The 21,335-nt window shown below is 53.0% G+C and overlaps 1 protein-coding gene across 5 annotated transcripts; it reads left to right on the top strand.

The window, feature by feature from the left end:
- The first annotated feature begins 384 nt into the window (after positions 1–384).
- On the top strand, positions 385–19,950 carry NOP9 (NOP9 nucleolar protein). 5 transcript variants are annotated; one of them, XM_029580815.1, is made up of 12 exons: positions 385–599; positions 5,531–5,901; positions 7,375–7,830; positions 8,767–8,874; positions 9,897–10,038; positions 12,902–13,094; positions 13,660–13,800; positions 14,312–14,431; positions 17,994–18,230; positions 18,439–18,544; positions 18,656–18,676; positions 18,770–18,908. In XM_029580815.1, exons 2-11 carry the CDS (start codon positions 5,559–5,561, stop codon positions 18,673–18,675), a joined length of 1,866 nt encoding a protein of 621 aa, XP_029436675.1. In that variant the 5' UTR covers positions 385–599; positions 5,531–5,558; the 3' UTR covers position 18,676; positions 18,770–18,908. The 5 variants fall into 5 exon arrangements, with proteins under 5 accessions (XP_029436675.1, XP_029436672.1, XP_029436671.1 ...); XM_029580812.1 differs by lacking the exon at positions 18,656–18,676 and having other exon boundaries at positions 390–561; positions 18,770–19,950; XM_029580811.1 differs by lacking the exon at positions 18,656–18,676 and having other exon boundaries at positions 391–599; positions 18,770–19,950.
- Positions 19,951–21,335: the final 1,385 nt, after the last annotated feature.

Genomic DNA, 21,335 nt, shown 5'->3' with positions numbered 1-21,335 from the left:
CCATAAGAAGCTTGCTGGGCAGACGATGGACCTTTTGGTCCTGTTCTGCTGTTATTACTGTGTTACAAGATGGAGCACCATTCTGTACAGGGGTTGAAAGAATGGTGATGGTTTGATGGAGGGTTATGGTGGGGGTGGATGGGGAGCTAGGACTTATGCTTCCTCCTAAGTCAAAAGTGGTGGCAGCAGGGGGAGGGGGCAGATCCATTGGGTCTGCCATTTCACTCCCAGGTCCAGTGACAGGATGATCTACTCCTGGTTTTACCCACATTACATGCAACGGAGGCAAAACCAGGACTGGATCAGCCTGTTTACTTGCCCTGGAGGGAGCTGGGTACTCTAAGATCAAGACAATGTGGCAACTACGAAACCGGAACCTACCGCTTTACATTGATTTTAGGCAGCGTGCGAGAGTATGCTGCAATAGTGAGGGACAATCGCTGACTACTAGGGCTAGAGCGATCCCTGGTGCATTGTGGGAGGCAAGTGGCGACGTCATCACTCAGCGCCCGGCCTTGGCACCACGAGAGGTGCTTTGCGTTTCCTGACATCAGGAACACGGTAGGGAAGAATCGGGGCGTCCTCATTCCCTTTAAAAGGTAAATTTGAGCCTCCCCCCTTAAAAAAAAAAACCAAAACAAACAACTTTCTACTATATGAAAGGAGGCAGGTTTAAATTTTCCTGCATGGGCTAGACTTGTGGGCCATGACTGGGCTACTGACCAGACCTTGAACGTTATTAGTAATTTAATGCAGAGATTCATACAGGTCCGGAGAGGTGTGACTTTGATGACCGGGGGGCGAGGCTGAGGATCCATACTGTTATGTGTGCATTATTCTGGAGTAGTTTGGATATATGCTGGTTTGAAATAAGTACCTCTTAGGCACCTTCACTTGTGGGGCGCTTTAATCTTGTCATCTCTCCAGTCTTTTGGTCTTCAGATTGACCAGCGGGAGCCGAGCAGCTTGGTGTTCCTAGAAATATGTTCCGTGCATGGTTTCCCTGGCATTTGCTTAGTTTACTAATCTAAGTGACCGTTCTGCGGTTCAGAGAATCCAGGCTTGTGTTACCTGGCCACTGCAGGCCAGTGGAATTCAGGTAGGTAGGGACAAAATATAAAAAGGGTTTGATGGTGCCCACTTGACCTGGCTGAGGAAGATTCTGCTGTCTTTGTTTCTGCAAATAGAAGAAGACTAGAACAGGAGATGTGTATGGAAAGCACACTTCCAAAAGAATACATTGATACCATCCTGGATTTCATACACCTTTAATTATATTCTCCTGAAGATATTGCCAAATCCCCATGTGCACGTTTGGCAATGTAATCTCACATGCAACATTCTGAAAAATGGTACTGTCCGAAATTCTAGGTCTACATGCACGTGTTCAGTGCTTGTTTATATTTTTTGACATAGGTTTACAGTGCAATATTTCTGGCTCACATCCTTTGCCTGTACCGATGAAATCTTTTGTAAATATATTTACCTTGCTACTTTCATGTTGGGGATACTATTTGACTAAAGACTGCATCAGTCCAGTAAAATAGTCTCGTTACAATCCCAATGGACTAACATGGTAAGCACACTACTTTAGCTAAGCAGAATTCCCTATACATACCCAAATAAATCCATACTCCTGGGTTTTGCCTCCCTGCCAGCAGATGGAGATAGACAAGGTTTCACTGACACTATATAACCCAGTGTGCCACCTGCAGTCCCTCAGTATTTCTCTGTCTCCAGCAGATGGTAGATGGTGCAAAACCTGCAGTCTGGAGACCGTTTTGGATTTATGAGCCTTTCTCCCAGGGTCCTAGTGGGTCCTTCCCTGTCTGGTTGAGGTGCATGAGCTGGGGGTTGGTGACCCTTTTGTATGTTTGCTCCATTCTTCTGTGGGATATAAATCTGGAGGTCCAGATCCCTCCCCTTTACGAGGCTGCTGAGACAGCTACAGGCTATGGGAAGCTGCTTTCTTTTAGTCAGTCCCTTTTTTAATTTGGTAGATTTTTTATTTTTTCTGCTAGCAGCACTGTGTTCCATTCTAGGGAGTAGGTATTGTAAGTCTGGCTCTTTTCTAATCTGCCATGTGGCCTGCGCTCCTGGAACTTGAACTTCTGCACCAAAGGAAAGTATTGGTTTCTATGGATCTTTATTGGTTTTCAGAGAGTTAAAAAAAAAAAAAAAAGAGAACAAGGAACTAGATAGAGGAATCTGTGCAGCAGTGATGTTCCAGGAGGGGAAGCTACCTTAGCAGCTCGGGAAGCTCAGCGATGGGGTTTTTCAGCAGCTTCTCTGCCTGCAGAGGAGACCGAGTGTTGGCTCTGTGGCGCTGAGGGACTGTTCCCTTGCTTGAGGTGCTGGTGGTGCCAAGGGTGCGGGGAGGAACAGTGTGTGTATGGAGCAGAAGCATTCGGGGGGAGGGGGGGGGTGTCTGCATCAAGCATGACTACACTGGCAGAATAAACCTCACAGATGAGGAGGTCTAGCACTAAGCGTGGAAACGGTGGCCATTTTCGATTCCCTAGCAGCGTCGGCGGGAGAGGCAGGGGAATCCCCTCCTCAACTATTGGCAGAAGTTCCCTGTCCAGCAGAGGTGCAGAGAGGCACTTGCACTGAGGAACAGTCTCTGGTTCTGGTAGAGGTCTTCTGCCGGTTTTAATTTGCTTATGCGCAAAGCATGTTTAGCGGGATGCTGGCTCTTGGTCCCGGTCTCCATGGATTCTCAGCCAGTCAAGAGGCCTGAGCTGTTGAGAAACTCTTCAGGCCGATGATTTTTGGTGCTGGATGTTAAACAGATCCAGGCCTAAATGCGTTGAAGGTGCAGGCAGGCTTTACCTAGCTATGTGGTAGGCCACTGCAGCGGTTCTTTTCCCGCGTGCATAGGCGTGTGTGCGCATTCTCACCGCTTGGAGATTGCTTGTGCTGGGCCCTGTGCGTGTAAGGCTATGGCCTAGATTTAAGTGTGTACATCTGTGACCTAGACTTGAGAGCATATTTGCGCAGGTATTTGTGCGCGAAAGACTGCAACCTAAACGAGCGCGTATTTGCGCAGGTACTTGTGCGCGAAAGATTTGGGTAATAGTCACCATCAATGCAAGCCTCTCTGGATGGAGGGCGGTGTGGCAGAATCAGTCGGTGCAGGGCCAGTGGTCGAAGCCGGAGGCCTCATGGCTTAACAATCGGTTAGAGACGAGAGCGGTGCATTTCGAATCACTTGCCTGTCTGCCAAGGTTATGTGGTCTTCCAGTACGGATCCTATCAGACAACGTGACGATGTGACTACATCATCCGTTAAGGCAGAACCAAGAATCAGGCAGTGGCTCGAGAGATCTGGGCTTTGATCCTCTGGGCAGAACAGCACTTGGAGTGGCTGACAGTGTCTCTCATCGCCAGAGTGAACAACATTCAGGCGGACTTTATCAGTCAGAGAAAGTTAGACCCCGGGGAATGGGAGCTGTCGGAGGCAGCAATGTGTCTCATTCACGGAAGATGGTGGTATCCCAACCAAAGAGAATACCAAGGCATTGTGGTTTTACAGCCACTGAAAAGAACACTGTAAAAGGAATCTGAGCTCTGGTGCTGCTGTGGATTTGAGGGATTCATCTTTGTCTTCCCTCCCATGGCCTCTGGTGAACAAGGGATTATGGCGGATAGAGAAACATCCAGGCAACGTGATCCTGGTAGCCCCAAAAGTGGCTGCGTCGACCATGCTTCCCAGATCTGATCAACATGGTCTTAGTCGGGTCCCTGAGGTTCGGACTTTGGTTGACTGTTTTCCACCAGGGCCCAATATTTTTGGGTCAGGCGGCTCACTTCTTTCTCACGGCTTCGCTTCTGAGAGGAGACAATGGAGATGGAGGAGATATTCCAAAGTGGTTATTTCCACCTTCGACATCCTTGATGTATGTGCGGATTTGGAGGATCTTCGAGTCCTGGTCTGCTGTTAAGAGTGCAGCCTCAGTCTGTTCAGACTATGGTGTCACATATTTTGGCTTTTCAATAGAAAGGTTCTGGTCAAGGGACTGGCCTTTAACTCTGAGTGTCCAGGTAAGACATTGGGTTGTCTCCGGGGTAAGGACAAGGGTATCCTCTGTCCGCGCATCCGGATGTTCTATGGTTCCTTCAGGGAGCTAAGAACTTGTGTCCTCGGGTGCAGGACATTTGTCCATCTTGGAATCTGAATCTAGTCCTTAGAGGATTGTGTGGTTTTCTTGGTGGCAATTTGTTCAGCCAGGAGAATTTCGGAGCTCCAGGTGCTGTCGTTTCTAGATCCCTTCCTACCGATGTCTGATTTGCGGGTATTTTTATGTATGGTGCCTTCTTTTCTGCCTGATGTAGTCTTCGTGTTCCATCTTAGTTAGACAGTAGAGCTTTCAGCTTTTGTGGATTTGGATCCCTCCACCCCTCATGCGGAGGAGCTTAGGCTCTTAAATTGGAGGCGTGCTTTACTGAGGCTTGCATCACTTATGAGTTCCATAGATTGCATCTCCTCTTTGTACTGTGGAGTGGTCCAGAGAAGGGAAATAAGTCGTCTAAGGCTACAATTGTGCGGTGGCTGAAGGAAGCGATCGAGTCGCCTTACATTTCTAAAGGACACCTGCTGCTGGGGGGTTTAGGGGCACACGTGACACGTTCTCAGATGACTTCCTGGACTGAGCCACACTAGGTGTCTCTGCGTGAAATTTGCTAGGTATTATCGCTTGGATGTCGGGGCTCTGGCTTCCGTGTGCTTTAGTGAGAGGGTTCTACGAGTGGAGCTCTCCAGGTCCCTCCCACGTTAAGGGAAGCTTGGGTACATCCCAGGAGTCTGGGCTGATCTGGGTACGTACAGGGAAAGGAAAATTGGTTCTTACCTGCTAATTTTCATTCCTGTAATACCACAGATCAGTCCAGAGACCTGCCCATTTATTGGGAGGGGGGAGAGTCCGCCACTCGTACTGTTGCTTTGAATATAGTGTGGAGTTGGAGGTTTTCAGTGCTGATCGCTTATGTTAAATTTGGGAAAAGAGTTTTTGGTTGTCTCTTTGGGCAACTTCACTTTCTTCCAGCTCGTTGGAAGGGAGTAAGTTTGCTTAGAAGTTTACTTAGAAATTTGTGGTTGCTGTCATCTTGGCTTGGGTACAGGTCAATACTGAGGGGACTGTATATAACAGAGAAAGTTTCACTGACCCTGTATATAACCCAGTGTTATATACAGGGTCAGTGAAACACTGGGTTATATACAGGGTCAGTGAAACTTTCTCTGTCTCCATCTGCTGGCAGGGAGGCAAAACCCAGGAGTCTGGACTGATCTGTGGTACTACAGGAACGAAAATTAGCAGGTAAGAACCAATTTTCCTTTCAAGATACCCAGGATTAAACGCAAAAGAGCCTTAATTGTGAGGAGAAAGCCGAAGATTAGGAAGGGGTCTGTGGCATTGCACCATGAAGTGATTTAGGCAAACCAAATGGGCCTTATTGTCCTTGCCTGCTCTCATATTTTGTTTCTGTGGCCCTGTTACACTGTCCTCTTGTCTTCTATTTTCCATGGCAGGTAAAGATTAAGCCAAAAGCCTAAAATCATGGGAATAAAGGAGAAACCCAAGGAGGATAAGAAGAGGAAGAGGAAAAAGAGACAGAATTCAGCTATGGGTAAACCTGATAAAGTAAAAAAGACGAAAAGTTACAGCAAGAAGGGAAGTGACGCCTCTTCCCAAGGTAGAGCAAAGCCTTCGCCCTCAGAGGCTGGAGAGCCTCCCTCGGAGGGATCACGAAAAGCTGAGAAGCTCCCTAAGGGATTGAAGCAGCAAGACGCTCGTGGCCCCAAGGACCTGCAACAGCCTAAGCTGGACCCCAAAACGGTGGGGTATTTCCGACGAGTGCACGAAACCCTACAGCAAGATTTCGACTCTGAGGAGGAGAAAAGTGAGCAGAGTTCTAGTTGTACAAACTTTCTAGGAGTTATTTCTGTAAGGGAAGCTGAGCATCCACTTTCTAAATATGTTTTTCTTTCACTTTCACTAGTTTCTTGCAACTGTTTTGTAGGACAAGAGCTTATGATAAGAAGCTGGAGGCAGGTAACCTCAGAAATAATAGAAAGAAGCATTTCATCACAGAGAGCGTGGTGGGAACAGCCTCCCAGAGTAGAGGATGTGGGGGGAAAAAGCATAGCAGGATAAGCACAGAGGATCCTCAGCTGTGAGGGAGTGAGGGGTAAAGCCTGGGATAAGCACAGAGGATCCTTAGCTGTGAGAGGGTGTGAGGGGTAAAGTCTGGGATAAGCACAGAGGATCCTTAGCTGTGAGAGGGTGTGAGGGGGTAAAGTCTGGGATAAGCACAGAGGATCCTTAGCTGTGTGAGGGGTAAAGTCTGGGATAAGCACAGAGGATCCTTAGCTGTGAGAGGGTGTGAGGGGGTAAAGTCTGGGATAAGCACAGAGGATCCTTAGCTGTGGGGGGAGTGAGGGGTAAAGCCTGGGATAAGCACAGAGGATCCTTAGCTGTGGGGGAGTGAGGGGTAAAGCCTGAGATAAGCACAGAGGATCCTTAGCTATGAGGGGAGTGAGGGGTAAAGCCTGGGATAAGCACAGAGGATCCTTAGCTGTGGGGGAGTGAGGGGTAAAGCCTGGGATAAGCACAGAGGATCCTTAGCTGTGAGGGAGTGAGGGGTAAAGCCTGAGATAAGCACAGAGGATCCTTAGCTATGGGGGGAGTGAAGGGTAAAGCCTGGGATAAGCAGAGGATCCTTAGCTGTGGGGGAGTGAGGGGTAAAGCCTGAGATAAGCACAGAGGATCCTTAGCTATGGGGGGAGTGAAGGGTAAAGCCTGGGATAAGCACAGAGGATCCTTAGCTGTGGGGGAGTGAGGGGTAAAGCCTGGGATAAGCACAGAGGATCCTTAGCTGTGGGGGAGTGAGGGGTAAAGACAGAGGTGAAACAAAAGTTTTATTTATTTATTTATTTATTAACTTTTATTTACCGACATTCGTGAAACACATCATGCCGGTTTACATAAAGGAAAGGAGCGCAGGGTTGTGCAGGTGAGGGTAAGGGAGACCTATGCTGATCCCTCTCCCCCCCCCCAGCAGACCTGCTCACCTGTAATTTCATTTCTGACTTCTCCTGAGGCTTAAGGGTGCCTCGTAAGTTGTGGTACTGCAGCAGGAAATGAGACTGGATAGAGATGTCATTATCTGTTCTCATCTTTGTTAATCTTGGGGTAGTCTTTTCTGAGCTTTCTTCACAGAAGAACATGACAGAGCATAGGGGCTGCCTGTGCTTGAAACAGTCACTCAGGACATTGGTTAGGACCGCACACACACACCTGACCTACTGAGTTGCTTTTTCCCGATGATGCTATTTCCGTTCTCTGATTCTCGCTTTTCACGCCACATTTGCAGGGCTCTTTCTGAGGAATGTGTTTGAAGAAGTGAAGGGCATCGAGCCTGCCCTCGCCACAGACACCCTGGGGAGTGTGGTGCTGCAGAGGCTGCTGGAGCTTGCCTCCCCTCCGCAGGCTCTGCACCTCCTCTCCATCCTGGGGAGTCACCTCTCCCTCCTGGCCTGTCACCGAAGCGGGGCTCACGTCATGCAGACGGCTCTCTTGCAGTACCCCAGATTCCGGGAGGGAGCCGCCGGTGCCGAGGAGGACGAGGTGGAGGCAGCAGAGGGAGAGGCTGCCGGGACACCCGAGGGTGCCGTCGTGCGCCTGTGTGCAGGCGTGAAGGAAAGGTTCCTGGAGTACAGCAGGAACACCCACGGCAGCTTTGTGGTGCGGACGCTGTTGCAGGTTCTGGCGGGGACTGTTCTGAAGCACGCGAACACGAGGAAAGGAGCGCAGGGTTGTGCAGGTGAGGGTAAGGGAGACCTATGCTGATCCCTCTCCCCCCCCCCCAGCAGACCTGCTCACCTGTAATTTCATTTCTGACTTCTCCTGAGGCTTAAGGGTGCCTCGTAAGCCGGAGCTACTATGTCTTTAGACAAGAGAAAAGTGAGAGAAGGATTTAGTTGTCCTGTGTCGGTTTATCTGTGGACGTTGCAGGGGTTTGCAGGCAATGTGTACGTTAAGGAGAAAGGACGCCGGCTAGGTGGATAGAGGAAGGCCTGTGAAACCTGCAATATCGAATTACTTTAAAACAAGACGAGACGGTCAGGCACTAGGGAAAAGTGCTGGGCTGGGGACGTGAGCAGATCACCAGATTTGGGGTTGGGAGAACTGGCTACAGACGCGCAGCACAGACCCAGCGTTTCTGAACCTGGGTGGCCTAATCGTCTCCCGTGAATTCTGCCGCCCCTGGCACAGCTGTTTCCTTCCGGCACCACCCGGCCCTCGGTGAGTCTCGGCTGCGTAGCGCCTGAACGCTGACCCTGCTCTTGTGAGTCGGTGAGATCTGAGCGGGAGGGCAGGCCCCCGCGTGACTCAGATCGCCGAGAGCCGCACGGTGCTGGAAGGTGAACGGCTCACTAGGGCGGAGCTGGCAATATGCAATAGGAGAAGGTGAGTAGGTTGGGGAGGAGAGAGCATGGCCGGGGAAGGAGATTGAGGCGGAGGTGGGGAGCCCTCATTCTGAGAGGGGAGCCTCCCACGGCCAGGGAGAGAGCTGTCAGGCAGTTGGGAGAAGGTTCAATTCCATACACTCTCTCTGTACATGCAGCCCTCATCAGGGAGCCGTCGGGAGTCTTTCTCTCGTCAGCCACTATTGTCAGAATTATGAAACCCTGAACCTCCGATGACTGAGAGTTTCTTCTGCTGCTCACCCTACTGCAAGTCTGTCTGTCTGTCTCTCTCTCAGGTAGGAAGGATACCCCGGAGAGCAAAGCACAGACTGCGTTTGAGGTGCCAGAAAGCTTCCTGGAACAGTTACAGGAGATAACCAGCTGTTTCCAAGAGAACATTGCAGGTGGGAGGCAACGTCAGTCTCGGAAGCATCTGTAGCAGTGGTGACTGGAAATTGTTAAAGCTTGGGACTGTGGGAGCTGTGAACGCTCCGGTTGCCTCCCCTGCTTCCATAGCTAATACTCCTGCACCATTCTGTATAGTGCCTCCTGCTGGGAACGGCTGGGACTGCAGGAAATATGATCTCTCCCACTTCCCTCCACAGCCAGTGCTTCTGCATCGTTCCCCATTGTGCCTCCTGCTGGAAGGGACTTGGGAGCTCAGGAGCTGTGAGCCTCCCCCCACCCAGTGCTCCTGCACCATTCCCTACAGTGCCTCCTGCTGGGAGAGGGTGGGAATGCAGGAGCTGTGAACCTCCCCCCCCCCCCCCCCCCACACACACACACTCAGTGCTCCTGCACCAGTGCCTCCTGCTGGGAGAGGGTGGGAATGCAGGAGCTGTGAACCTCCCCCCCCCCCCCCCCCCCCACACACACACTCAGTGCTCCTGCACTAGTGCCTCCTGCTGGGAGAGGCTGGGAATGCAGGAGCTGTGAACCCCCCCCCACACACACACACTCAGTGCTCCTGCACCAGTGCCTCCTGCTGGGAGAGGGTGGGAATGCAGGAGCTGTGAACCTCCCCCCCCCCCCCCCCCCCCCCCACACACACACTCAGTGCTCCTGCACTAGTGCCTCCTGCTGGGAGAGGCTGGGAATGCAGGAGCTGTGAACCCCCCCCCACACACACACACTCAGTGCTCCTGCACCAGTGCCTCCTGCTGGGAGAGGGTGGGAATGCAGGAGCTGGGAGCTCCCCCCCACAGCCAGTGCTTCTGCATCGTTCCCTGCAGCACCTCCTGATGGGAGAGGCTGGACCTGCAAGAGCTGCAATCTCCCCTCCTCAGCTGCTCCCCTACCATTCCCTAGCGTGCCTTTTGCTGGGAGAGGCTGGCACTGCAGGCAGTATGAGTGCTCTCAGCCAGTGCTTCTGCACTAGAGGAACTGAGCACTAAGTCAGTCTGACCCGCCTTTTTGTTTCCTGCAGTATTTGTAACCAATAAAATTGCCAGCCTGGTGCTGCAGGTGGCAGTGCAGGTGCTGCATAGGAAGCTGCCGCTGGTCTGTGCTGAGCTCTGTGATGCTGTCCTGGGTTACTTGTCCTCCCGCAACTCCTCCACAGACTGCAGGTAAGCAATTGCACCAGCATCATTTTATTTTCCTTGTTTGTAGCCAAATGGACTCAGGACCAATGGGTTGTGCTCCCCTGCCAGCAGTTACGAGACGGAGTCAGGTTTCAAAGCTGACGTTGCCCTAGATACAGCCCTGCAGTGACCTCAGCCCTTCAGTATTTCTCCGTCTCCAGCAGATGTAGACGCGCTTTCCCTATGGGGATCGCTGTACCTTTTGGAAAAAGAAATTCTACTTTTAAATTGGAAAGATTGAGCCCTGCTCTCCTGCGGTGAAACCTAATGGTCCCTCCCCGAGTTGAGAATTCCTGAGGTGATTTCCGAGATCCCTCAGAGGTGAGCCTTGGTCTGGTAGCCGGTTCCTGGCATGGGCTTTGCTGTTGAGCAGCTGAAAGGCAGCGGGTGCAGGAAGCCGAGCGCGGCAGTGACGGCCAAAGCCCTCTCCCCCCACAGCCGGAGACCATCTCTGTACTCAGCCGGTAAGGGCTGAGCCCAGGTAAGTTTAAAAAAAACAAACAAAAAAAAAACCCCACCCTTCAGAGACGACGTTCCCAATCCCAGGAGTTGCTATACGCCTTCCCTTCATGGCCTCTGCTGGGCAGGATCATTCGCAGAATCGAACACCACAGAGGATTAGCCCTACTAGTAGCTCCAGATTGGCCCAGGCATCCATGGTATGCGGACATGTGGAGATTCCTGGTGGAGGGCCCCTCTATGCTTCCCACCACACAGGGACTTGCTACAGCATGGACCGGTCCTTCACGAGGATCCGACTTGATTTTTAAGGTTTGGCCCTTGAGAGGGCTTTCCTGATGAAGCGAGGATATTGTGTGGCAGTAATTGCCACCTTATTCCTCGCTCGTAAGTTCTCTATGTCCCTAGTGTATGTGTGGGTTTGGAGAGTATTTGAGGCCTGGTGCAAGGAACGTGGTGTGTCGTCCCCCGTCCCCCCCTCGGGCGGTCAAAATCCCACTAATTCTGGAATTTTTGCAGGAAGCCTGAATGAAGGTTTGGCCCTTAACTCCTTGAAGGTGCAGATAGCAGCTCTTTCCTGTTTCAGGGGTGAGGTGAACGGAACCCGCCTGTCGACTCATCTGGATGTGGCCCGTTTTCTGAAAGGGGTGAAGCACCCTCTGTCACCCTTACGGTGGCCGGTTCCCTTGTGGAGTCTTAATCTAGTATTGGAGTTTTTGGCAGGGCCCGCTGTCCGGCCGCTGCGCAATCTTTCCTTGCGTTTATTAACCTTGAAAATGGTGTTCCTGATGGCTGTATCCTCGGCCTGTCGCATCTCTGAACTGCAGGCATTGTCATGTCAGGAACTATTCCGCCAGATGAGTCCAGGAGCGTTATGGCTTTGTACCGTTCCATCCTTTTTGCCCAAGGTAGTTTTGGAGTTTCATTTGAATCGGTCCATTTCATTGCCTTCCCTAGATAAGCACAGGGACGTGGAGGAATACCGCCTTCTCCGTCATTTGAATGTCAGTAGACTTTTGGTGTGGTATTTGGAAGTTTCAGAACGGGTCTGAAAGACAGAACTGCCTGTTTGTCCTTCATGGTGGAAGGAAGCAGGGCCAACGAGCTTCACGGGCTACCATAGCTCACTGGATTATTGAGGTGGTCACAGGAGCCTATGTGGAGGCAGGAAAGCCATTACCTTCTCAGATGAGGCTCAGACAGTCTCATGGGTGGAACTAGACTGCTGTCTCTCGTCGACATCTGCCAAGCAACAACATAGTCCTCCTTGTACACCTTTTCCAGGTTCTATCGTGTGGACATTCAGGCCAGGAAATGGAGAAATTACTTACCTGATAATTTTGTTTTCCTTAGTGTAGACAGATGGACTCAGCATCCTGCTCTAGGCTGCCCAAAAATGGTGCCAAGGATTTGCCCGCAGAGTGAATATCGATTGCAAGAGATTATGGGTAAGTCTTCATCCAATCCCTAGATTGGGGCATCTATAATCTTACTGGGGTTCAGTGTTTGGTTGAGTACAGTTATGGTTACCCATTTTTAGACAAGTTTATTTTCGATAGTCTGTCCACAGTGGCTTTTGAAGAGAATACTGAAGGGCTGAGGTCACTGCAGGGCTGTATCAAGGGTGATCTCAGCTTTGAAACCTGACTTCGTCTCCATTTGCTGGCAGGGGAGCATAACCCATTGGTCCTGAGTCCATCTGTCTACACTAAGAAAAATGAAATTATCAGGTCAGTAATTTCTCCATTTTATGGAGCAATTGGTTCAGGAACCAACAAGAGAGGGAGCAATTTTAGATCTAATTCTCAGTGGAACGCAGGATTTGGTGAGAGAGGTAACGGTGGTGGGGGCCGCATGGCAATAGTGATCATTAAATGAATAAATTTGAATTAATGACTGGAAGAAGGAACAGTAAGTACATCCACGGCTCCAGCGCTAAATTTTCAAAAGGGAAACTTTGATAAAATGAGTAAAATACTTAAAAAACAAAAAAACAAAAAACAAAACCCCAAAACAAAACCTGAAAGGTGCAGCGACAAAGGTAAAAAGTGTGCAAAAGGCGTGGACATTGTTAAAAAAAAAAATAATACCATCCTAGAAGCACAGTCCAGATGTTGGAAACAGGATGCTGGGCTTGATGGACCCTTGGTCTGCCCCAGTATGGCATTTCTTATGTTCTTATGTTATGTTCTTATCTGTTGACGGTGCTGATCCTGAACTCTGATTTCAAAGCCCAGCCAGGTCCCTTAACGTTCGGCGGCGCCAGCTACCGTGCCTGGGTGAGATGCCCACGAGGATCAGGGCTTACGGCCCTGGTCGGCTCTCCTGTAATAACTGTTTCTCTCTCTCTCTCCCCCACCTGTTTCCTCCCTTCCTCGCCCCCCCCCAGTTCTCTTTTGGTATTTCTGAAGGATCAGACCTGCAGCCGTCTCTTGGAAGAAATCCTGCTGGTGATGGACAGGAAGCGACTGGGGCAGCTCTTCCGTTCGCACTTTCGGGGCCAGCTGCTCATGCTCGCCGCCCACCCGATCGCCAACTTCACCGTCCAGAGACTGCTAGCAGCCCTTCCCTCCAAGAAGCTGGTGAGAGCTCTCCCACCTCGGTGCTTTAAATCTTTTGACTGGGCCCGGCTTGGAGGGGTTTTATGCCATCAGTAACAAACACACAGGAGGAGGGATTATCTTTCGGCGGAACACATCCTGCACACTCTCTTCCATGTTCTCTGTGCAGTAACTCCCTGTGCTGTCAAGGTGTTTTCCTTTGCCTTAGTCCAGCCAGCGAGCAACTGTGAGCTGCGAGAGACAGGCCGGCTCCAAACAGAGAGAATGTCTCTGCCGTTTAGCGGGTTCTCTCCTGCTTTTAGGAAACAGTTTGAAAGCGCAAGGTTCTGCTCGCTTGCCCATTTTAAGGGGGGGAGGGAGGGAGGAATTGCTATCACTTAAGAATGCCGTGTCAGGCGCTGGGCAAAGTCCCAGGTTGCATGATTTCGCTCACGCAGCAGCTGCAAGATGAGGACAGAAATACTTCTGTAAGGCTGGGGAAACCCCACTGCAGGAAGAAGAGATTCTGTGACTTTAAATCAGCTTGCTCGTGGATCTTTCATGGCCCAAGCAAGCTCCCAGGCTCATCTCTGCCTTCTGCTTTCAGTTTGCAGTGGTCTTCGACGAGCTCAGTCCAGGAGTGGAAGACGTGCTGGCGAAGGGTCACATGGGGGTGATGACTGAGCTCATAGCAGCCTGCAGGAGACATCGGTGCAGGCAGGAGGAGGGACTCTCACGGCTGTTGGAGGTGCGTGTGTGCGTGCGCTTGCTTTCGTGCATCCGGTGTCTGCTCTGTAGGAGCTGGCTGTTTAGTGGGAGTTTGTTGCTTTGCTGCTAAATGCTTCTCTCTGATCTGAGTGCAAGCCTTTAGTGAGGGGGCAGGGACTCGTACCCTACGCCTCACGGAGGCCCTCGCTGTCCGCTCCCTGGAAGTGTCTGTGTGCGTTGATGGGACAGAGGTGTACGTGGAGCAGAGGTGCGAGTTCAGTCTTTGCAAATCTGAGCTCAAGGCAAGTTACGTTCAGGTATTCCCCCTGCCGTGATGGAAGATCACAAAGTTTGTACCTGATGTACTAGAGAGTGAAGGGGTTTGACCCCCTGGCTTCCCGGGTTCCCAGCCCACCGCTCTAACCCCTAGGCTGCTCCAGTGCTAGAGGAGGTGTGCGTGAGGGGCAGGAAGGACAGCGTGCATTGGAAATCTCTTGGCCCTCCCGGGATTAGTGAATGATGCCACTTTTGACATTTTCGGCATTCTGCAGGTGTTCCATTGCGCAGAGCCTGCGTCCCGCCGGATCACCTGCTCGCCGCTCTTCCTCTCTCTGCTTACGTATGAAGTATATTATGGAAAGGAAGAAGCTGAGGGTGCCACGGAGGAGCAGGTAATTGTGGAGGAAGGGCACCCACGTGACTATCCGGCAAATGGCGTCACGCTGTTTAGCTCACTACTCTTACTGCTTATGTCTGTACCCTGCTCTATACAAATGCACGTAAGGACTGCCCTGCTCCCTAGACAAACATACAGGACCAATAAGAGGGAGGTTTTTTTATTATGGAAAATGGTTAAAACCAACAAGGGTGGGAGCAAGAGAACCAAGGGTTAAGATTTTAAAGCTGGGCATGAATAAGGCCAGAAAGAAAGAACAATGCACAGGAAGAACAGAGCAGCAAGCTCCTCACTTAGAGCCTTGAATCAGCTTTCTGCTCGGAAACATCCCCAGGTAGAAGGGAGCCGGGGACGGTACTGAGGTCACTGAGGGAGAGGTTCAGTCCCCGGCTGGCAGGGTCACTGGGACGGTACTGAGGTCACTGAGGGAGAGGTTCAGTCCCCGGCTGGCAGGGTCTCTGGGGCGGTACTGAGGTCAGTGAGGGAGAGGTTCAGTCCCCGGCTGGCAGGGTCTCTGGGACGGTACTGAGGTCAGTGAGGGAGAGGTTCAGTCCCCGGCTGGCAGGGTCACTGGGACGGTACTGAGGTCAGTGAAGGAGAGGTTCAGTCCCCGGCTGGCAGGGTCTCTGGGACGGTACTGAGGTCAGTGAGGGAGAGGTTCAGTCCCCGGCTGGCAGGGTCTCTGGGACGGTACTGAGGTCACTGAGGGAGAGGTTCAGTCCCCGGCTGGCAGGGTCTCTGGGATGGTACTGAGGTCACTGAGGGAGAGGTTCAGTCCCCGGCTGGCAGGGTCTCTGGGGCGGTACTGAGGTCACTGAGGGAGAGGTTCAGTCCCCGGCTGGCAGGGTCTCTGGGGCGGTACTGAGGTCACTGAGGGAGAGGTTCAGTCCCCGGCTGGCAGGGTCTCTGGGACGGTACTGAGGTCACTGAGGGAGAGGTTCAGTCCCCGGCTGGCAGGGTCACTGGGGCGGTACTGAGGTCACTGAGGGAGAGGTTCAGTCCCCGGCTGGCAGGGTCTCTGGGGCGGTACTGAGGTCACTGAGGGAGAGGTTCAGTCCCCGGCTGGCAGGGTCTCTGGGATGGTACTGAGGTCACTGAGGGAGAGGTTCAGTCCCCGGCTGGCAGGGTCTCTGGGGCGGTACTGAGGTCACTGAGGGAGAGGTTCAGTCCCCGGCTGGCAGGGTCTCTGGGATGGTACTGAGGTCACTGAGGGAGAGGTTCAGTCCCCGGCTGGCAGGGCCTCTGGGGCGGTCCTGAGGTCACTGAGGGAGAGGTTCAGACCCCGGCTGGCAGGGTCTCTGGGGCGGTACTGAGGTCACTGAGGGAGAGGTTCAGTCCCCGGCTGGCAGGGTCACTGGGATGGTACTGAGGTCACTGAGGGAGAGGTTCAGTCCCCGGCTGGCAGGGTCTCTGGGGCGGTACTGAGGTCACTGAGGGAGAGGTTCAGTCCCCGGCTGGCAGGGTCTCTGGGGCGGTACTGAGGTCACTGAGGGAGAGGTTCAGTCCCCGGCTGGCAGGGTCTCTGGGACGGTACTGAGGTCACTGAGGGAGAGGTTCAGTCCCCGGCTGGCAGGGTCTCTGGGATGGTACTGAGGTCACTGAGGGAGAGGTTCAGTCCCCGGCTGGCAGGGTCTCTGGGGCGGTACTGAGGTCACTGAGGGAGAGGTTCAGTCCCCGGCTGGCAGGGTCTCTGGGGCGGTACTGAGGTCACTGAGGGAGAGGTTCAGTCCCCGGCTGGCAGCGTCTCTGGGACGGTACTGAGGTCACTGAGGGAGAGGTTCAGTCCCCGGCTGGCAGGGTCTCTCGGGCGGTACTGAGGTCACTGAGGGAGAGGTTCAGTCCCCGGCTGGCAGGGTCTCTGGGCTGGTACTGAGGTCACTGAGGGAGAGGTTCAGTCCCCGGCTGGCAGGGTCTCTGGGGCGGTACTGAGGTCACTGAGGGAGAGGTTCAGTCCCCGGCTGGCAGGGTCTCTGGGATGGTACTGAGGTCACTGAGGGAGAGGTTCAGTCCCCGGCTGGCAGGGTCTCTGGGGCGGTACTGAGGTCACTGAGGGAGAGGTTCAGTCCCCGGCTGGCAGGGTCTCTGGGGCGGTACTGAGGTCACTGAGGGAGAGGTTCAGTCCCCGGCTGGCAGGGTCACTGGGATGGTACTGAGGTCACTGAGGGAGAGGTTCAGTCCCCGGCTGGCAGGGTCTCTGGGACGGTACTGAGGTCAGTGAGGGAGAGGTTCAGTCCCCGGCTGGCAGGGTCTCTGGGACGGTACTGAGGTCACTGAGGGAGAGGTTCAGTCCCCGGCTGGCAGGGTCTCTGGGACGGTACTGAGGTCACTGAGGGAGAGGTTCAGTCCCCGGCTGGCAGGGTCTCTGGGGCGGTACTGAGGTCACTGAGGGAGAGGTTCAGTCCCCGGCTGGCAGGGTCTCTGGGGCGGGTACTGAGGTCACTGAGGGAGAGGTTCAGTCCCCGGCTGGCAGGGTCTCTGGGATGGTACTGAGGTCACTGAGGGAGAGGTTCAGTCCCCGGCTGGCAGGGTCTCTGGGGCGGTACTGAGGTCACTGAGGGAGAGGTTCAGTCCCCGGCTGGCAGGGTCTCTGGGATGGTACTGAGGTCACTGAGGGAGAGGTTCAGTCCCCGGCTGGCAGGGTCTCTGGGGCGGTACTGAGGTCACTGAGGGAGAGGTTCAGTCCCCGGCTGGCAGGGTCTCTGGGGCGGTACTGAGGTCACTGAGGGAGAGGTTCAGTCCCCGGCTGGCAGGGTCTCTGGGGCGGTACTGAGGTCACTGAGGGAGAGGTTCAGTCCCCGGCTGGCAGGGTCACTGGGATGGTACTGAGGTCACTGAGGGAGAGGTTCAGTCCCCGGCTGGCAGGGTCACTGGGATGGTACTGAGGTCACTGAGGGAGAGGTTCAGTCCCCGGCTGGCAGGGTCTCTGGGGCGGTACTGAGGTCACTGAGGGAGAGGTTCAGTCCCCGGCTGGCAGGGTCTCTGGGACGGTACTGAGGTCACTGAAGGAGAGGTTCAGTCCCCGGCTGGCAGGGTCTCTGGGATGGTACTGAGGTCACTGAGGGAGAGGTTCAGTCCCCGGCTGGCAGGGTCTCTGGGGCGGTACTGAGGTCACTGAGGGAGAGGTTCAGTCCCCGGCTGGCAGGGTCTCTGGGGCGGTACTGAGGTCACTGAGGGAGAGGTTCAGTCCCCGGCTGGCAGGGTCTCTGGGGCGGTACTGAGGTCACTGAGGGAGAGGTTCAGTCCCTGGCTGGCAGGGTCTCTGGGATGGTACTGAGGTCACTGAGGGAGAGGTTCAGTCCCCGGCTGGCAGGGTCACTGGGGCGGTACTGAGGTCACTGAGGGAGAGGTTCAGTCCCCGGCTGGCAGGGTCTCTGGGACGGTACTGAGGTCACTGAGGGAGAGGTTCAGTCCCCGGCTGGCAGGGTCACTGGGACGGTACTGAGGGAGAGGTTCAGTCCCCGGCTGGCAGGGTCACTGGGACGGTACTGAGGGAGAAGTTCAGTCCCCGGCTGGCAATGTAACGTACTCTATTTTTTTTTTCCTCCCCCTTTCCTGAGGGTGAGGAGTTGAAAGAGAGGAGGCTGCAGGATGTGAATTACCACGGTTCACTACTAATGCAACATCTCCTGCACTTCTCCGATCCTGCGCCGGTGCTGCTCAGCCTGGCTGCTATGACCGACGCCGACCTCGTGACCTTGGCCTGCAGCCAGGCAGGAAGCCACGTGTTCGATGCCTTGCTAGCCAGCAGCTCCGTCTCGGAGAAGCAGAGGAAGAAAATCCTGGGCAAGTTCAAGGTTAGCCTGGGGGGGGGCAGGATGTGGAACCTTTAGTGTGGGACAAGGGGGGTTAAATTCTTGGAGCCAGTTCTGAGCAGCAAATGTTTCTAGGCTGACAAGAAACTCGTGCTTCCCCACCGCTGGGAGGTAGCCGAACCTCGTGTTGCTGAAGTTGTCGTCTCCACTGATCCCCTGGCTGGAAATAACTCCCGCTTGCTGTCCATAGGGTCACTACGTGCAGCTGGCCTGCAGCAAGTCCGGCAGCCGAGTCCTGGACGGGATTTGGAGCGGGGCCACTCTGGGCACGAAGCAGAACATGGCTCAGGAGCTGGGTACGTCTTCACGCCTTGCTGCTTTTTTCAATGCCGGATATCATTTTTTTACTTTGTCATCGACCTGGATTTTTTTTTTTTTTTTAAATAAAATAATTTATTGCTTTTCAGTTTCTCCTTTCAGGACCTAAGGTGGAAAAACCTCTTTAATAAAAGTTGGCACAACAACAGACGTGGCAGCACTGTGACCACTTCGATGTCTTTTCTGTTTTGAATATTCTGCAGCCCAGCAGGAGCAGGAGCTTCAGCGCGACCCCTTTGGGCACCACATCGTTCGCAACTTTGCGCTGACGCACTTCCTGAAGCGGAGGAGGGACTGGGAAGAACACCAGGCAGCCGAGGACAAGCGGAGGAGGATGTTTGCGGAGATCCTGGAGGACTGATGGCGGCGGCGTTGCTGGAGACATCTCTTGGTGGCGATAATCCATCAGCTTGAAGAAGGGAGAGTTTTGGTTAACCAGGGGACCAAGACCCAGCGACTTGAGTTCTGGCTCACCTAAAGCAACCGTAGGCCCGTGTGCTGACTGACGGAGGACTGGCGTTTGCACCATGGAACGCGTTGTCCATGACAAATACCGTGTCATGGCATGGGGACTGTGCTTAACGTTTCTGTATGTATTATTCCCTCGCTGACCAGCCAACTGCCTGTTTTCTGACTGGGGGGGGGGGAACAAGCAGCTCCTTGATTTCTGACTCGTTTTGCCACCTTCTAGGAACGAACATTTTAATAATTTAACGCAACCCAAACTTTGGTTTCCTTTTCTTCGTGGGTCTCCTCGGGCAGTAGAGGAAGTGACTCTCTTGATGATAGTTTTCTCAAGTTGATTGCCAGGGCTGGCAGCCTTTGAGATGATAAGATGGTGCGTTCCATGTCCCACTGCGCCTTTGCTCGTTGTCTGGTCCGTCGTGGGCAGCTCTGTCTCGGGCATATTCATTGTGGATATCCTGAAAACCGGGCCTGTTTGTGGCTCTCGAGGGCCAACCCTGCAATGCGGCTTTCCCAGGATGCCACTTAGCTGCGGTCGTTAGCCTACCTGTCAGGTCAGGTTTTAATTCCCTCAGAACAGAACTCCCAGTCCATGACCGGTATTGAGGAATGGGGACGCGTGAGATGATCAAATTTGCTGATGGATTCGAGAGGCAAAAGAAATACAAATGCCATTTGATTCAGGAATAATTGTACTAGGACTTCCATTACCGGCTATTAGCTCTTCTCGGGAGGTGGCATCCCTTTAGTGATACATCTGATTGCAGTGAGACATACTGGAGCTGGATTTTGGAAGTTGCCAGTTAAACCATCTCTTGAAGGATGGATTCAGACATATTAGTCTGTTTTTTTTCTGTGGAATTAGTAACATACTTTGTACGTATCACAATAAACAAAATATGGGGTGTTTAATACCTTATTGGCTATCTCTAGTGTCTGGTGTATCTGAATTAGTTAGGCACCTGCTCCAGGCCATCGGGTCCCATTCAGGAAGGCCTGGGGGGGTAGGTGGGAGAGGATGGCAGCCATTGTGTCTGCTCGTGGAGCAACAGCTAGGGAGTTTCTCTCTCTCTCCCCTCGTCTGATATTTTGGCGCTGGCTGCAGGAGCAGCCTAACACCCCCTGATCAGCACGGGAGAGTGTTCAGGGCCTGTAGTTTGAAGTGATTGTGCCCCAGTAAGGCTATCTATTCAGCTAGAAGGATATCTGAGCTGCAAGCATGGTCCCGCTGAGGTAACTTCTCCAGCGGCGCAGTCTCCACTCAGCACGGCCGAGTTGAGTCGCGCACCCTGTGAACCACAGACCCGACATGACTTCCTACGCTCCAAGGTTGGCACCAACATAGACACGGGCAGTGCTACTACTCGAGCCTTTCAACCGCATTAAGGAGCAGTATTCCTGCTCACGGTAAACTTTACCTGCCCCAAAGCTTCCCAGCTCATCGGAGAGTCAGAAACTATTTGCTGCTCCTCCCTCTCTCTCTCCCCCCACCCCCACAGACGCTGCCGAGTAAAGCAGACCCTTAACCAGACTTCCCCATTTAAAAAAAAAAAATTTTAAGGAGCAGGGCTGCAAGAAAACAAAGCAGGGAAAGAAAAAGGATTCCCTGTAGGTACCAGGATCAGTCCAGACACTGGGTAAAGTCCCCTGTCCAGCAGATGGAGTCAGACAAGGCTTCGGAGGGTGCTGTCATATAAACCAGTGCACCCTCTGTGAGTCCTCAGTATCTTTCTGACTCCAGCAGATAGGAGTAGGGGAACCTTGGCTGCCCCTGTTTTGGAGAGAGTTTTATTCTTTCTTCCTTCCTCTCGTTCTTTGTTTTGATGGATCAAGTTATTTCCATATTATTTTCTATCGACTTGCAGACAGTTCACGTTGGCTGCTTCCCTTTCCTTTCTCTTTTCCCAGTGGGGTAAGTTTTTTTGTGATTTTTTATCTTTTCTTCTAGGTCTCCTCAAATCAGCTCTCCTGGGGGTGGATGTTGGAGGTTTCAACCTCTTCCCCTCCCCCCCTCGCGTTCCGACCCGCTGCCCCGAGATGCGCATTCCCCGGGGCTGCTGACCGCAGAGAGGCTACATTCCTCTGCTGGCACTTGTTCATTGGGGTCGGTGGCTAATAGCAGAAGCATTTTCCTGCTGCCCGCGGCGCTGTCTCTGCTTCATCGCGGCTCTCTACCCCTCCCCCCCCCTTGCCCTCATGTCCCTTCACCTGATCCTAAATACCAAGAAGACGGAGATCCTCCTCATCTCCCAAGAAGGAAAGCACTCTTTATCCAACACACACCCTGCTAATCAACCAGTCTTC

This window comes from Rhinatrema bivittatum, chromosome 16, assembly GCF_901001135.1.
Source record: "Rhinatrema bivittatum chromosome 16, aRhiBiv1.1, whole genome shotgun sequence".
Taxonomy (NCBI): Eukaryota; Metazoa; Chordata; class Amphibia; order Gymnophiona; family Rhinatrematidae; genus Rhinatrema; species Rhinatrema bivittatum.
The sequence above is the reverse complement of the archived record's forward strand: the minus strand, read 5'-3'. Positions and strand labels throughout refer to the sequence as shown.

What these genes read in the sequence shown, in the direction of transcription:
- NOP9 (XM_029580812.1), top strand. Translation starts at nt 5,559, where the DNA reads ATGGGAATAAAGGAGAAACCCAAGGAGGATAAGAAGAGGAAGAGGAAA. An exon ending in CGACTCTGAGGAGGAGAAAA is followed by an intron (nt 5,902 to 7,374) that starts GTGAGCAGAGTT and finishes CCACATTTGCAG; the next exon opens with GGCTCTTTCTGAGGAATGTG. An exon ending in AAATCCTGGGCAAGTTCAAG is followed by an intron (nt 18,231 to 18,438) that starts GTTAGCCTGGGG and finishes TGCTGTCCATAG; the next exon opens with GGTCACTACGTGCAGCTGGC.